Source organism: Ochotona princeps, chromosome 17 (genome assembly GCF_030435755.1).
Source record: "Ochotona princeps isolate mOchPri1 chromosome 17, mOchPri1.hap1, whole genome shotgun sequence".
Classification (NCBI taxonomy): domain Eukaryota; kingdom Metazoa; phylum Chordata; class Mammalia; order Lagomorpha; family Ochotonidae; genus Ochotona; species Ochotona princeps.
Genome location: NC_080848.1, coordinates 52,112,409 through 52,128,251, shown reverse-complemented (window position 1 = coordinate 52,128,251; position 15,843 = coordinate 52,112,409). Strand labels below are relative to the sequence as shown.

The window sequence follows — 15,843 nt, the reverse complement described above, 5'->3', positions numbered from 1 at the left end:
TTTAAAGCTCTAGAAAGTGAAAGAATTTTATTCTAGGTTTTTAAAAAGTGAGACGAAAAACTCAAAGGAAAGCATCTTTTTACCTTGTTCACCTGTTTATTTTCAAGTGAATAGTTCCAAGAACTTTTTTAAACCATAGGCATTTACCTCCTTTGATGTCAGGCCCCATGCCGGTGGCTGCTGGCAGGGAAGAGGTTCCCAGGTTTCGGGGACAAATGAGTAACACTGAAGTCAGGATTCTTGCCAACTGTTCTCTTAGGAAGAGTGCTTCATTTGGGGAGTATGTCCAGTTTCATCCAGAGAAAATTCTTGCCAATTCCTGTGTCTTCCTGCTCGGGGAATAACCATGAACCTCCCTGAGCATCTGCACCGATACCACAGTGTTCAGGACCTGCACTGCCTGTGGCACCGGCCTTTATCTCCCATGCATTTTGTTCAGGGTCCCACAGAGCAGACCTGCCACGCTACCCAGATTAGAAACTTAAACGTGTCCGCAAGTAGGTCAGAGGATCTGATATTAGCAGGAGCTGTCCTCCCCTCCCAGACTCATGCTAATGATTGTTGAACGTGCAGGGAGCCACTTCCTTCCTTCCTTTTTTTTTCCCTAAGGTTTATTTAGTTCTATTGGGAAGGCAAATATACAGATAAGAGAAGAGACAGAGAGGAAGATCTTCCATCCGATGATTCACTCCCAAAGTGGCCGCAACGGCCGGTGCTGCGCTGACCCGAAGCCAAGAGCCAGGTCTCCCATGTGGGTGCAGGGTCCCAAGGTGTTGGGCCATCCTTGACTGCTTTCCCAGGCCACAAGCGAGGAGCTGGATGGGAAGTAGAGCAGCTAGGCTACAAATGGGTGTCCATATGGGATCTTGGCACAGGCAAGGTGAGGACTTTAGCCACTAGGCTATGGTGCTGAGCCCAGGGAACCACTTTCATGTAAACTGCTCAGTTAGTTCTGTGTTCCACCTGGCCACATACGTGGTCTTGACTCTGTATCTCCATTGTCATTTTGGGAATGAAACTGATCGAGACATCAGTGGGGCCACGAAACTTCCCAATACTAGCATTGTCCAACCAGACCACAGATTCTTTCTGATAGATTCAGGAATCATTGTGTATCTGGGCATGATTTCTGTAGGAGTGATGGTTGTGAGGCTCCTTGAATAGTCTACCTGTTAGACCCATCATTCCTTTAATAATCTGTTAAGTCCTGGCTCAAAATGGTATTAATTTGAGAAGCATGTATTCTGCATTCGCCGCATTGGACTGAGAGAGGTTCAGTCTAGCAAACATGTATAGAAGGTTCTAGAGAAAAAATAGGGGACATGAAAATGTTTCTTAGAAAACAAGGTTAAGTGGTCAGAATTCTTTTGCATACATGGTGAGAAACAGGGTTTGTCACTGCTGAAAAAAGTTTTTTAAGATATGTTTATTTTTATTGGAAAGTCACGGAAAGAAGGAGAGACCAAGAGAAAGATCTTCCATCTGCTGGTTCACTTCCCAAGTGGCTGCAATGGCTGTAACTGAGCTGATCTGAAGCTGAGAGACAGAGAGGAAGATCTTCCATCCGGTGGTTCACTCCCCAAGTTGCTGCAACGGCTGTAGCTGAGCCAATCTAAAACCAGGAGCCAGGAGCTTCTTCCGGGTCTCCCATGCGGGTGCAGGTCCCCCCCACCCACACACACACAGGGAGAAAGACATCTTCTGTCTGCTAGTGTATTCCCCAATTGACCACAGTATCTGGAGATGGGCGAGGCTGAAGCCAAGACCCAGGAGCTCAGTTCAGGTCTCCCATATGTGTGGAAGAGGTCCAACCATCTGGACCATCTTCCATGGCCTGCTCAGGTGCACAAGCACAGAGCTGGATTGGAAGCCAAGCAGCTTGGACGCCAGTCAGTACTCCAATATGGGATGCCTGGCTTGCACACATCTGCTTAATGTACTGTTCCTGATACCTGTCTGCTCTGATTGGCTCCCTTCCGAAAGCATCGTGTTTTCAGGGTTCATCGATGTTGTAGCATATGTGGCCAAACAATAGTCCATTGTGTGTGGACCATGTTGTGTGTGTCTATTCATCTGAAACACTGCCTGTTTAGGTAGCAGGTATACCATTTTAAATTCCTACTAGCAACACACAAGGGTTCCAATATCTCTACATCCTTGTCAGCACTTCCTGTTTTTTTTTTCAGCTAAAAATGCTTTTATAGTTTTAATTTGCATTTCCGTAAGGACTGTTGATACTGAAATTTTTTGTTTGAGTCTATTGACCATCTGTGTATCTTCAGAAAAATGTCTATTCAACTCCTTTATCCATGTTTGAATTTGGTTGTTCCATTGATTTTTTTTTCAGACCTACTTTATTTGTTTGGAAGAGCAATGGAGAGGGAAAGACAGAGAAAGAATAAAAATGTTTTTTCCATCTACAATTCATTTCCTAATTGACCACAATAGCTGGGCTTGGGCCAAACCAAAGCGGAGAGGTTAGAACTCTATGTAGGTCTCCTGTATGGATGAAAGGGGTCACTTGGGCCACATTTCCCTGCCATTAGCTGGGAAATGAGTAGGAAGGAGAGCAGCCGGGACTTGAACCTGCACTCTGATGTTGGCATTACAAGCAGTGGCTTAACCCGCTGTGCCATAATGCCAGTCCCTGTTCCACTTAATTTTTAAGAGGTCCCTTCAATTTAAATATATCATTTTCTTTCAGTCTTATTTTTGAAGATATTTACATAGCCAAGAAGGATGCATGCCCATGTGGACTACCAACCAGAATGGGAAAGGTTGAGGAATAGGGGAAAGTGGACGAGACCATTGTTTTCAATTTCCTTTTTTCTTTTTCCTGCATCTTGGTGGGGAGTAGGGAGAGAAGGAAGAAGCCACACCCGGCATTGCAACCGCATCAGTACCCGAGGATGGGGGTGGCCACGCAAAGTCATTCCAGGGTTCCTGATGTGGAATGTACTGCAAGGGTTCTGCTCAAGTGGTTTCGATAGTTCTGAAATGTTAATTTCCTTGCTGCAAGGAAGGTCCATTGACTGACATAGTCCATCTTACAATCTCCATTTGCCCAGATATTTGCTGTGAAAGCCTGGCTGGGAGATCTGTCCAATTTGTTCTGCCCTCTAGCCTCTGCAGGCCCCAATGGACTGCCATATCCCCCATGTGCATTTGGGCATGCTGTCTACTGTACCATCTTCAGCAACTAAGGAGGCCAAGTTCTAACACATGCACTCCATGGTCAGACCACAGATCCTGTGATTTTCCTGTGGTTGAAGTTCTGAGTCCAGCAATCCAGTTGGGTGGGGTTCCCCATAGAGACCTCGCCAGAGGTGACCCCAGACCTGACTGCTATATGTGCCAGCCAGTATGGGGTCTGCTTCAGTCCATCACCCACATCAGCTTACATACACACTAGTGGTTGCAGTTGTTGGGTCAGTTCTGTCCCCAACCCCATCTCTTACACAGACCAATAGATGATGCAGTCCAGCCCATCCCTGGCCACCACACACTTGGCATTCATATACACCAGTGGGAACTGCTGCCTAGTCAGAGCTACCCTCAGTAACCCTCGCCAGTCCCACCCCAGCCATGGTTCTTGGGCATGCCAGTATGTGCAACAGACTGGTCTGGTCTGCCCCACATGCCATGCCACTATTGTACACACCAATGGGCGCTGCACTCTAGCTCATTCCCTTCAGCCCCACTATCCAGCCCGCACTTATGCTAGCAGGTGTTGCTGCCTGTTCAGCTAGGCCTACCCCAGCACTGGTTCTCATGCTCCCCAGTGGGAGCTGCAGCCCATCAGAGGGCTGCTCACAGTTTTCCTAAAGGCCCACTCCCAGCCCTGGACTTTGTGCTTTTCAGGGGGTACTGTGGTCTAGCTTGACAGGACTTGGCCCTATTCCCAGCACTTGTCAGCTGATGCTGCAGCAAGGCCTGACCAGTCTGCAGTTACTCTATACCAGCGGATACAGTCGCTTATCCCAGTCTGGCTCTCCTAACCAGCTCACATGCAGGCAAACAGGTGTAGCCCTTCCCAGCTCTCATCACTACCCTCCTTCCCCATCCCCTCCCCTCCAATCTTATGCTTGTGGGTGCTGCAGCCTAGTCCAACCTGAACTGTCCCCTGTCCTGGCTCTAATGTTAACTGGCTGGTGTTATGGCCCAACCTGGCCTATCCTGTATTCATCCTGGTTCTCACATCTGCCAGTGGTTGCTATGAACTGGCTCAGCCTTGCTCGTCTCCAGACCTGACCCACATGTATGCTGGCTGGTTCTGTAACTTGACTTGGTCTGGGCTGCTCCCAGCCTTGGTTCTTGCACTCACCTGCAGGGACTGCATCCTGATAGAGGAGTTCCCCAAGATTCTCTAATAGGTCACTTTCTAGTTACAGATTTTGAGCACGCCGATGGTTCCTTGGCCCAGCCTAACTTGGTCTACCTTCTTTCCTGATAGAAACATCAGCCTGGCCCAACTGGCCCACACCCATTCCCACTCTGTTGGGTTCTATAGTCCAGACCTGCCTGTTCCACCCTTAGACCCAGCTCTCCAATGGTTCAGTGGGTGCCGAGACCTAGCCCATCTGTTGTATACCCACCCTGGCTCTTGCAAGCACCAGTGGGTGCTGGAGCCTAACCTCACCTGGCACACCCCAGACCCAGTTCACACCCATGCTGCGAGACACTGCAGCCATGTCCAGCCCAGTTCACTGCCCCCATTCTGGCTTTTGCACTCATCAGTGGGAACCACAACTCTCCTTAGTTTCCTGACCAAGTCTGCTCCCAGCCACAAATCTTGCAGGTGCCAGTGGTTGCTGTGACCCAGCGTGGCATAACCCATCTCCCATATTTGCTTTTGTCATCAGATGCTGCTGCCTGGCTTGGCACTGCCTGCTCCTCATCCCCTGCCCACCACCATCTCAACTCCTGCTGGCAGATGCTGCAGCCTAGCCTTGCCCAGTCTGCCCCCACCCCATCCCTGGCTTTCATTCAAACTGGTAAATGTGGTAGTCTATCCCAGCATGTCCCACACCCCATCCTGGCTCCTGAGAATGCCAGGGTGCTGTGGTTTGGCCTGGCCCTACCTAGTCCATGCCCTCCAGAACCAACCCACACACTGAGAGCTTCAGCAAACCAGGGGAGTTTCCCCACCAGGCCCACTCCCAGACCCAGGTCTCACATGTGCCAATGGGTGCCAGGCCCTTACCCGACATAGTCTGCCCTCTCTGTCTTGGCCTTTGTGTATGCTGGTGGATACTGCTACTCGGTCCACCCCACTCCCTGTTCTTGGATGTGCCAATGGGTGTTGCAGCCTGGACCAGCCTGGCCTGTTCCAACACCAGTACCCATGAGTGTCAGGGGGATTCTGTGGTCATACCTAGCTCAGCCTGTCAAAACCCCCAACTCTTGAGTAAACCAGTGGGTATAGTAGTTCCACAGGGGTAAGCCGATGTATCCTCCACAGAATCTACCCCTAGACCTGGTTCTCTTGTGTGCTAGCCAGCATGTGAGACCTTAACCCTCTGCCAACCTGGGACACAAGTGCATGCGTAAGACCCCAGGCCCAGCCCACTGGCACACCACCCTAGCATGGGGCCTTTGCCTCCCCACTCCTCACCCATCCTTGGGACTGAAACCTGTGCACAGTCTCAGGCCCGCTCCAACAGCCCCCAGTGTGAGTCCACAGACCCCCACAGCTCAGGGAAGAGAGCCAGGCTGTGGGCAGCTCCAGCTTCACAAGGTCATATATCGTTGATTGTAAGACCCACTTCAGTGTTTGAAATGTTAGAACGTAAGGACAAGTGGTTGGCATAAAGCATAGGTTGGGACATCTACATCCCATATGGAAGTACCTTGGTTTGAGTCTTAGCTATGCTTCCAATTTCAACTTCCTATTGCTGAGCATCCTAAGAGGCAGCAGGTGATGGCTCCAGGATCTACAACCCTGTTACCCACATGAGAGACCTGGATTGAGTTCTGGGCTCCAGGTCCAGCCCTGACTCGTGGCCATTTGAGGCGTGAACTAACAGATGCAAGATCCTTGTCTATCTTTTCTTCTCTGCTTACCTTTCAAATAAAGGTGTAAGTAGCTTTAAAAAAAATTGTAAAGACAAATGTTAAATGTGATAAACTACTTATCTAAGAGTAAAAATTAGGGAGCTGGCACTATGGTGCCGTAGATTAAGCCAATGCGTATGATGCTGACACCCCTTAACAGGGCACTGGTTTGAGTCTTGGCTGCTCTGCTTCCAGTCCAGCTCCCTACTAATGTGCCGGGGAAAGTCACAGAGGATGAGCTGAGGACTAAAACCCCTGCCACCCACATGGGAGACCCAGATGGAATTCTAGGCTGCTCACTTCTATCTGGATCCATCCCAATTGAAGCAACCACTTGGGGAAAGTGAATCAGCAGATGGAAGATTTCTCTTTCTCTCATTCTACCCACCAAATAAGTAAATAAATAAATTCCTAAATAAAATAGCAAAAATAAGGCAGTATCTCTTTATGTGGCTAATCTTGAGATACATACATATTTTGCATATGGTATATAAAAGGTACATTAACTTTTATATCCATTTTTTCATGATGGTGATGATAATTATAATTATATAAATATATAAAATGTCCTACTGACAATTCACAATATTGCCATATTTCCCATTGTCTGTACCAAATGTTAATTTGGGCAGGGAGCGATTTCACATGTGAAACACAGATCATTTCTTGACTTTGAATGCCAGTTATGTACGGGAATGGTTAAAAATGAACTACTGGAGAACATTTACATTTTTTGAGTCCTAGGTGGGCCACCATACACTGGCTTCAGACTAGGGACTGCCTGATGAGCCATCTCTCCTCTCTTTGTCTCAGCAGAATCTGGGATCTCTCTTCTCCGTCCGGGTTGTGGGCCTCTCCCTGGCCTGCAGCTACCTGTCCCCACAGGACAGTCGGCCCCTCTGTCACTGGGAAGTCGACAGGTAAGGGGAGGTCCCAAGTTGCCCAGAGAATGCATGTCGATTCCTTTGAGGCTGTGGAGCAAGACAAGATGAGCTAACACTGAATCATTGGCTACCAAGCTGTGTAAGATGGTGGACGATGGCCAAGGTGCAAAGTCCGTGTGGCCATGGCTCTGGTGACTCTGACTTGGAGGTCTTCCATGTGTCCCCTTATAAAGCCACCTGCAAGGCCAGCACAGTACCGCGGAGGCACCTTCACTCTAGAGATTAATCGTCAGGCACTTGATTCATTTTCCCACAGATCCAGAGGCTGCAGTGATGGCCTTTGGATGCCTGACTCCTGATTTCAGAGTCAGCTGAAGCTGTAACTTGGAGTTAGGCTTTCCCTTTCCCAAGTGACCAGGAGCCAAGAAAGGGCCGCCAGCAGGTTCAGCAACCAGCTCCACACCCACATCCTTCTCACGAGGGATGCTTTGCAGAGTCAGGGAGGCAGAGCCTGCTGGGGCTGATGGGAAGAGGAAACAAGGCATAAGCCAACCTGTCGCCTATCCATGACAGGTGTTCAGATGTGGAAGCAGAGGTGGGCTTTGGGGTCATGGCATAGACTGCTAGTATATCCCTGTGGTCTCTCAATGTGAGGTCCAAGTTCCTGCTGTGCTTCTGACTCTACTTCCTGCTAATGCACACCCAGGGAGGCAGGGAGGCAGGGCTCGAGGGCTTGGGACCCTGCCAACCATAAGGGGAAACCTGGGTGGAGTCCCTGGCCCCCGCCCGGCCCAGCCTGCCTGGGATGGGCATTCGGAGAGTGAACTGACTTGTCTGTCTGTCTGCTTCTGTGTCTTTCAGATAAGTAAAATGAATAAAAGTGTTTAAAAGCAAGACAGGGCAATCTAACAGCAGCTGAATCTAACATTTTTCTTAAAAAAAAAAAAAAAAAAAAAACAGCCAGCCAGTGCTTTGTATGTTTTCCCTACCCCCATCTGCATCCACGCCCCCACCAGATGGTATTTTTAGGGTTTGGAAACAAGCCAACAGGTGGGTCCCTGTTGGTAGTTGGAGAAGCTCTAGGAAATAGAACGGCACAGCAGTTTGATCTCCCAAAGATGCATTCTCCTGAGGCCAGGCCCTTCCTGTACTATACCTGCCCACTCGGGGCCAGCATCTCACTGTGATCTGGGCCCTGTCCACTTCTTCCCCAGCCCATGGTCAAACTCTACCCCTCTTGGTTCTAGAAATTTCTTCCTTTTTGGAAAAAAAAATCGTAGTAAAACACCCATAGCCTAAGACGTACTGTTTTACCCAGTTTCAAGCATGTGACTTGGTGGCCATGGTTGTATCCACACTGTTGTGCAGCCGTCAGTCCTCAGCTCAGGAAACAGTATCTGCCTACTCCAGGCCTCCCTGGCAGCCACTATTCAGATTTCCAGCTCTGTAAGTTTGCCTGCTTCAGGTCCCTTCTGGAAGGGAACCATGCCGTGTTTGACTTTTTGTGAATGACTTTGATCCATTTAACGTAATGTCTTTAGGGGTCATCTGTGTTACAACACAGCATGTTTTGAATTTTCCTTCCTTGGAAAGTTGACTTGAAAGGTAGAGAGACAAAGAGGACCAGCAGTGACAGAGAACTTCCACCTGCTGGTTCACTCCCTAACTGTCCACAACAGCCAGGGCTGGACCACAGGGGTGGGCAGGAACCCAAGCACTTAAGCCATCACCTGCTGCCTCCTCAGGTGCACATTAGCAGGAAGCTTGGATCAGGATCTGATAGGATTCAGACTCAGGCAGTCTGATTTGATGGTGCCCAAAGCAATGTCCCACTTCTTCCTCCCTCCCTCCCTCCCTCCCTCCCTCCCTTCCTTCCTTCCTTCCTCTCTCTTACTCTAAGAAATGCTTATTTATTTGAAAGAGAGCTTCCATCTGCTGAATTGTTCCCCCAAACACCCGAAACAACAGGTTAGGCTAGGGCAGTCCAAAGCCAAGAACGTGGGACTCCATCCTGGTTCCCCAGGTGGATAGCAGGGACCTGCTGCCTCCCAGGATACAGAAGCAGTGGAAGCTGGAATTGGGAGCAGATCTGGGATTGGAACCCAGGAGTCTGAGATGAATTGGGGGGGAGGGTGTCCCCCCAAGCAGTGTCTTAACCACTGTGTCACACACTTGCCCCACTCTTCGTTTTTCAGGCTGAATTACACCACACTCCTTGGGGCGTCTGTGTAACCCCGAAAGATACCTGCTAGGAATTTGCCCCCTTGAAGGGAAGCTCTCCTCTGTGGCTCCACCTTCCACCCCTGCACGATTCTATTTGTGGTACCACCTGCTGCCTTGGGGCGAGGTCCCAGCCCCAGTCTTCCTCTGAGGCACAGACCTGCCTGGGCTCCCCTTGGCATGAACCTTTCCTCTTGCCATCTCCTGCGTCTACCTGGCAATTCCACCATCCACTCAGCAGCTCCAGCTGGAGCCCCGGGGACGTCCCCAATCTCTCCATCATCATGTCTTCTCTGTCTTGCCTGATGCTTGGCAGGGCTTTTGCTCATTTCAGGATTGAGTTCCTGGCTCCTTGCTCCTCTTCCTTTTTCTTCTTCCTCTTTCTCTTCTTTTTTTAATTGAAAGGCAGATTTATAGATAGACAGAGAAAGATCTTGACTCCCCAGTGGCCAGAACTAAGCCGATCTGAAGCCAGGAACCAGGAGTCCCCTCTGGGTCTTCCATGCAAGTGCAGGGTCCCAAGGCTTTGGGCCATCGTCTACTGCTTTTCCAGGCCACAGGCAGGGAGCTGGATGGGAAGTGGAGCAGTTGGGACACGAACTGATACCCACATGGAATCCCAGTGTATGCAAGGCAAGGATTCAGCCACTAGGCCATCGCTCCGGGCTCTTCTTGCTGTTCTTCTCCTGTGTTATTTGCTCTTAGTGGCTGAATGAGTAGCTTTTTTTTTTATAAAGATTTATTTATTTTTATTGGATAGTCATATAGAAAGGGGAGGAGAGAGAGGAAGATCTTCCATCCACTGGTTCACTCCCCAAGCAGCCAAAATGGCCCAGGGATTAGCCATTCCCAAGCCAGGAGCCAGGAATAACTTCTGGGTCTCCCACGCGGGTGCAGGGTCCCAAGGCTTTGGGCTGTCCTTGACTGCTTTCCCAGGCCACAAGCAGGGAGCTGGATGGGAAGCAGGGTGGCTGGGATTAGAACCAGCGCCTATATGGGATCCCAACACGTGCAAGGTGAGGACTTTTAGCCACTAGGCTACCACACCAGGCCCAAGTAGCCTTTCTGAAGTGAGCAGAGCAGTGCAGAGGGGGGAGCCCTAGACTCTCTCTGAGATTTCTAGATGTCAGTGGGTTTGGGAGACGATGGGTGGCGGAGCTGGGCTTGAGGGGGCTCCCTCTGTGACATTTGCAGCTCTCCTGGGCTTCATCAGTGCTGGCTGTCTCTGTAGGCCATTATCCTGGAACTCTGCTACACGCGTCACCATGGTTTCAATGGGGCAATTGATCTGTGTCCTTATCGGTAACCGGACGTCCTTGGAGCTTGCATGCCCTTAAAGATGGGAGGAGCAATGTTAAGAGATAGATTAGGTGGGCTAGAGCTGTAGTATAGCAAATTATACCTCCACTTGCAATGCTTGCATCCCATATGGGTGCCGGTTCAAGTCCTGGCTGCTCTATGTCCAATCGAGCTCGCTGCCCATGCACTTAGGAAAGCAGCAGAGGATGCCCAATTCCTTGGGCTCTTTTGCCCACGTGGGAGATTGGGAAGAAGCTCCTGGATCCTGGCTTCATATCAGCCTGCTCCAGCGGTTGCAACCATTTGGGGAGTGAACCAGTGTATGCAAGATCTTTCTCTATCTCTTCTTCTAACTCTGCCTTTCAAATAAAAATAAATTAAAAAAAAAATCTTAGTGGCAGGGTTTGAATTCCCTTACAAACCTTAGGGATATGGACATTTTAAAAAAATAGGTTTGTGATTAAGCCATTAGCAGAGTTAACCAAACCTTGCCACCCTAAGATAGCTGTCCTTGGTTTTACAGTTGAGGGCATTTCTCTTCGGATCATGAGTCTGAGGTTGGGGACATACAGCGGCCCAAGCCTGCCCTCGCTGACAGGCTCTGCCATCCCCCTCCCCCAGGGCTCTGCATCTGCGCCGGCCAGGAGGCCCCCCGCACATCAAGCTGGCCGTGGAGTGGGACAGTTCTGCCAAGGAGCGGTAAGTTCAAGGGCTTGCTGGGATTGTCTCCCTCCTTCCTGCCTTGAGCTTACCCGGAGGCGGTTCTGCCCTCTAGAGGTGGACACCTGGAGGACTGATAACTTGAGTCAGGGTGGTAACCTGCAAGGGTCTCCCTAGACCTGATCCTCCCCCAACCCCAGTTGCCCATTTGCACAGTGAGAGAGGCCTCCGGGACCTGGTCTCCCATTGTGAGTGACTGGAAGGCAGTATGCACCCAACCTACCCAGGATGGCAGCACCCCTGCTCTCCCTCCCACCTCCGGCTAACTCCCGTAAGGATGAGCTGTTACGAGCTGTGACAGTGATGGACACGATGGCAGTGGTGCTGGCCCACAGCTCTGCTGTGCTTGTCCACCCTGCTGGGAGCCCTCTATGCAATGCATTTGGCGTGTATCACACCCAGCATGCAGGAACTGAGGCACGAAAGGAGAAGCTGTTGCCCAACGCCACACAGCTGACGCAGAGCTGGGTCGCTGCACTTGCTGGCCTTTCTACCACCTTATGTGAAAAACGGGATCCATCACCTACTGGGTCCTGGGCTTTGTGCTCAAATGGGGAGAACAAAGATGAACAAAGCCCCAGATTGGGTCTCCAGAGGAGCTGGCTGGGGAGAGGTTATCCAGCAGGTAGCACGGGTGCACCGGGTGAGATGGAGGCCCCCATTTCCCCAGGAGGCCACCTGGCTGGGTGCCTTCCACCTGGGTGGCTGTGGGCAGAGATGTGGACCCACGGCGCTGGCAGCCCAGAGCCCCGAGCGTCACAGGCCATCCTCTTCCTCCTGGCAGCCTGTTTGGGAACATCCCCGAGGAGCGGGTCCAGGATGCTGACAGTGTGTGGCGGCAGCAGCAGGCCCACCAGCAACACAGCTGTACACTGGACGAGTGTTTCCAGTTCTACACCAAGGAGGAGCAGGTGCTGTCCCTGCCAGGAAGCGGGCTGGGCTGCCTGGCAGTGCAGAGGGGTGGGCAGCGGTGCGGGCTGGGACTTAACGGGTCTGGTGACTCCCGCTGCAGCTGGCCCAGGACGACGCGTGGAAGTGCCCGCACTGCCAGGTCCCCCAGCAGGGCACGGTGAAGCTGAGCTTGTGGACGCTGCCGGACATCCTCATCATCCACCTCAAGAGGTTCTGCCAGGTCGGGGAGAAGAGGAACAAGCTCTCCACGCTCGTCAAGTTTCCGCTCTCCGGACTCAACATGGCTCCCCACATGGCCCAGAGCAGCAGCGTGGGCCCCACACCGCCGGGGCCGGGCCCCTGGCCCTCCTGGAAACAGCCGACCTGCTTGCCCACCACCTACCCGCTGGATTTCCTCTATGACCTGTACGCTGTCTGCAACCACCACGGCAGCCTGCAAGGTGGGCATTACACAGGTGAGCCTGGCCCAGTCGCAGGATGCCCCCAGAACTGGCGCTCCTTGAGGGCGGAGCCTCCCCAAGAGGGCTGCTGGCTCCTCCCTGCCATACCTCACCACACCCCCGGATGCCCGCAAGAGGTGAGGGCGCCGGGTCCCAGCTGACGTGAGCATGGGTTTGGTTGTTGGGACATAAGTTAACTACAGCCTGGATTTTTGACTGTATCAAACAGAGGAAAATAATTATTGGAACCTAGCTTATCAGTGATTCAACAGAGATTTGGTATTCCCCCCCCCCCATTATTTTGTGGTGGTTTTAATTTTTCTTGCTTGAGGGAATTTGGGCAGAAGCTAATAGCCTGACCATTTTCAATGGCTCATATATTGATCCTTTTTTATATTATTAGTAGTAGTATTAAATTTGAAAGGCAGATTTACAGAGAGAGAGGGAGAGAGAGAAAGATCTCCCATCCATTGCTTTAACTCCAAATGGCCCCAGTGGCCAGGGCTGGGCCAGGCCATAGCTGGGTGCCTTGGACTGTATGTAAGTCTCCCATGTGGTTAGCAAAGACCCAAATACCGGGGCTGTCATCTGCTCTTTGCTTGGATGCATTAGTAGGGAGCTGGATAAGAGGTGGAACAGCTGGGACTTGAAACAGTACCCATATGGGATGCTGTGTCACAAGGAGGTTTTTAACCTACTGCACCACAACATGGGCTCCATGAGTCACTTCTAACATGGACAAGTCCCCAAACCATGTAGGGTGCTGTCTCTAGGGGTCACTCCTTAGTTGGGAGTAGCAGCTCGCCCTTTGGTGGCCTCCTGCGACAGCATGATGGCAGCTTGGCAGTGTGGGTTCTTCCACATCAGAAAGTGCCTCTGCCCTCTCCCTTGGCTGGCAGCCTGGTTGGGGTTTGGGATTGACAGTTGTATTCCCAAGGGTTTTGGACCATGGTGGTCCACCAAAAATGGACTCCGGAATGGGGTCTTCCTCCTGAGATGGGGCTGGACAGTTTGATTTCTGCTGCGTTTAGGAGCTACTTTTCCTTTTGGAAGCTTCTGGAACTCAGGAATTGCATGGGATGGGCTTCCATATAGGTCTTTTCTGTGTCTGCAGGGGTGTGACCTTCAGGTCTGGGAGATTTCCTTGTGCCCATTTAAAAAAATTTCTCGGGCCCAGTGTGACAGCTCCTCCATCTCCAAGCACCAGCATCCCATATGGGTGCCAATTCCTGTCCTGGCAGCTCCACTTCCCATCCAGCTCCCTGCTTGTGGCCTGGGAAAGCAGTCGAGGACGGCCCAAAGCCTTGGGACCCTGCACCCACTTGGGAGACCTGGAGGAAGCTCCGGATTCCTGGCTTCGGATTAGCTTGGCTGTAGGCATTGTGGCCACTTGGAAAGTGGATCAGCGGATGGAAGATCTTCCTGTCTCTTTCTCTCTGTAAATCTGCCTTTTCAATAAAAATGAATAAATCTGGAAATTTTTAAGATTTATTTATATATTTGAAAGCTCATCAAAGAGAGAGAAAGAGAAAGCTCCTATGTCTACTGCTTCACTTTCCAAATGACCCTTCCAGCTGGGGCTTAGTCCAGCTAAAGCTGGGATCCTGGATAACCTATCCTTTTTTTTTTTTTCTTTTCTTTTTAATATTTGAAAGGCAGATTTTACAGAGGAAGACAGAGAGGTCTTTCATGTGCTGGTTCACTGCCCAAATGGCTGCAAAAGCCAGAGCTGAGCTGATCCAAAATCATGAGCCAGGAGCTTCTTCCAGATCTCCCATGTAGGTGCAGGGTCCCAAGGCTTTGGCCCATCCTCCACTGCTCTCCCAGGCCACAAGCAAGGAGCTGGCTGGGAAGTGGTGCCCATATGGGATCCCAGTGCATGCAAGGCGGGATCTTTAGTCACTAGGCTATTGTCACAGGCCCTAAAACTAATTTCTTACCAATGAACATTGGGGTCATTTCTTACATGTGCAAGTTTACAGTCAGGGTAACTTCTCCAAACTGGAGTAGCTTGAGCCAACATATGACCCTGCCCAAAGGTGGTAGGAATTCGTGTTGTAAGAAGTGAGGACTTACCTCGTCTGTGTCATGTTTCTGGTAGAGGCCAATTGACTAATTGTCCTTATGATAGCCATACACCTGTCTGAGGATGTCACATAGGCTAAGAGCCAAGGAGGATACCAGTCAAAATCAGGTGAATTATGGAAGGAATCTCACTCTGGGTCTGCCCTGTGGGTGCAGCGACCCTAGCACTTGGGCCATCTTCCACTGCTTTCCCAGGCACATTTGCAGGGAGCTGGCTCAGAAGTGGAGCAAGCAGGGCTCAAAGTGGCGCCCATGTGAAAAGCCAACATCGTAGGCAAAGGCTTAGCTTACTGTGCCACAGTGCCAGCCCAAATCAGCAACGTTCTTTATTAGTAAAAATTCAGGAGTATCACTCACTGATCTTTCTGGGTCCAAAAACATCGTTTCCGGCCCAGATAGGGGCTGTTGTTTGTTCCTTCATTGGTCGTCTTTCACTCTGTTCTAAGCAAACCGTGTTCCATGCTATGCCAGTGGCATCTGTCCTCATGTCCGTGGGGACCTGCCATAACTGAGGCTGGGGCCCTGGGCCTTTGTAGCCTACTGCAGGAACTCCCTGGATGGTCGCTGGTACAACTATGACGACAGCACCGTGGAACCTCTCCGGGAAGATGAGGTCAGCACCCGGGGGGCCTACATCCTGTTTTATCAAAAGCGCAACAGCATCCCGCCCTGGTCAGCCAGCAGCTCCATGAGAGGTGAGCGTGGGGGTCCTGGAGAGAACGGGGGATGGGACTTTGGGAAGTTGCTTAACTGGAAGGTCAAGGCCAGCCGTGCTAGGTGCTAGGCCGCTGCAGGTGCAGGATAAGGAGGAGGGGGCCTGTTGTTGTCAACAAAGTGGGGCGGGATGTAGCCCAGAGAGGTTGACAAAGGGACCCACTTCAAGCCAGGTGCAAGTAAGCTGTGCTGTTATGCTTGTTTATTTTATTTGAAATTCAGAGTTAGAGACTTTCCATCTAGTTCACTCCCCACATGACCATAACAGCTGGAGCTGAGTCAGTCCAAAGCTAGGAGCCAAGAACTCCCTTCACTTATCTCACGTGGGTGCAAGGAGGGACCAAAGGCCCTGGGCCATCCTCTGCTGCTTTCCCAGGCCATTAGCAGGCAGCTGGTTTGAAAGTGAAGCAGCTGGGACTTGAATTGAGGCCCCACATGGATTGCTGGCACCACAGGCAGGGGCTTAGCTTATGATGCCACTGTGCCAACTCCTCTGTATAAGCTTGGTCGTATAG

General features: G+C 51.0%; 1 protein-coding gene across 4 annotated transcripts in view; it reads left to right on the top strand.

Moving 5' to 3' along the window:
* USP43 (ubiquitin specific peptidase 43) overlaps positions 1-15,843 on the top strand; it is a 56,882-nt gene that overhangs the window by 29,102 nt on the left and 11,937 nt on the right. Inside the window, exons 9-13 of one of the 4 annotated variants that reach the window (XM_058676152.1) lie at positions 6,868-6,974; positions 11,079-11,156; positions 11,962-12,088; positions 12,190-12,529; positions 15,151-15,309. In XM_058676152.1, the coding sequence (XP_058532135.1) occupies positions 6,868-6,974; positions 11,079-11,156; positions 11,962-12,088; positions 12,190-12,529; positions 15,151-15,309 (811 nt within the window). Of the gene's footprint in view, positions 1-6,867; positions 6,975-11,078; positions 11,157-11,961; positions 12,089-12,189; positions 12,545-15,150; positions 15,310-15,843 lie in introns of all 4 variants that reach the window. The other 3 variants (XM_004594748.2, XM_058676151.1, XM_004594747.2) reach the window with 3 other exon arrangements.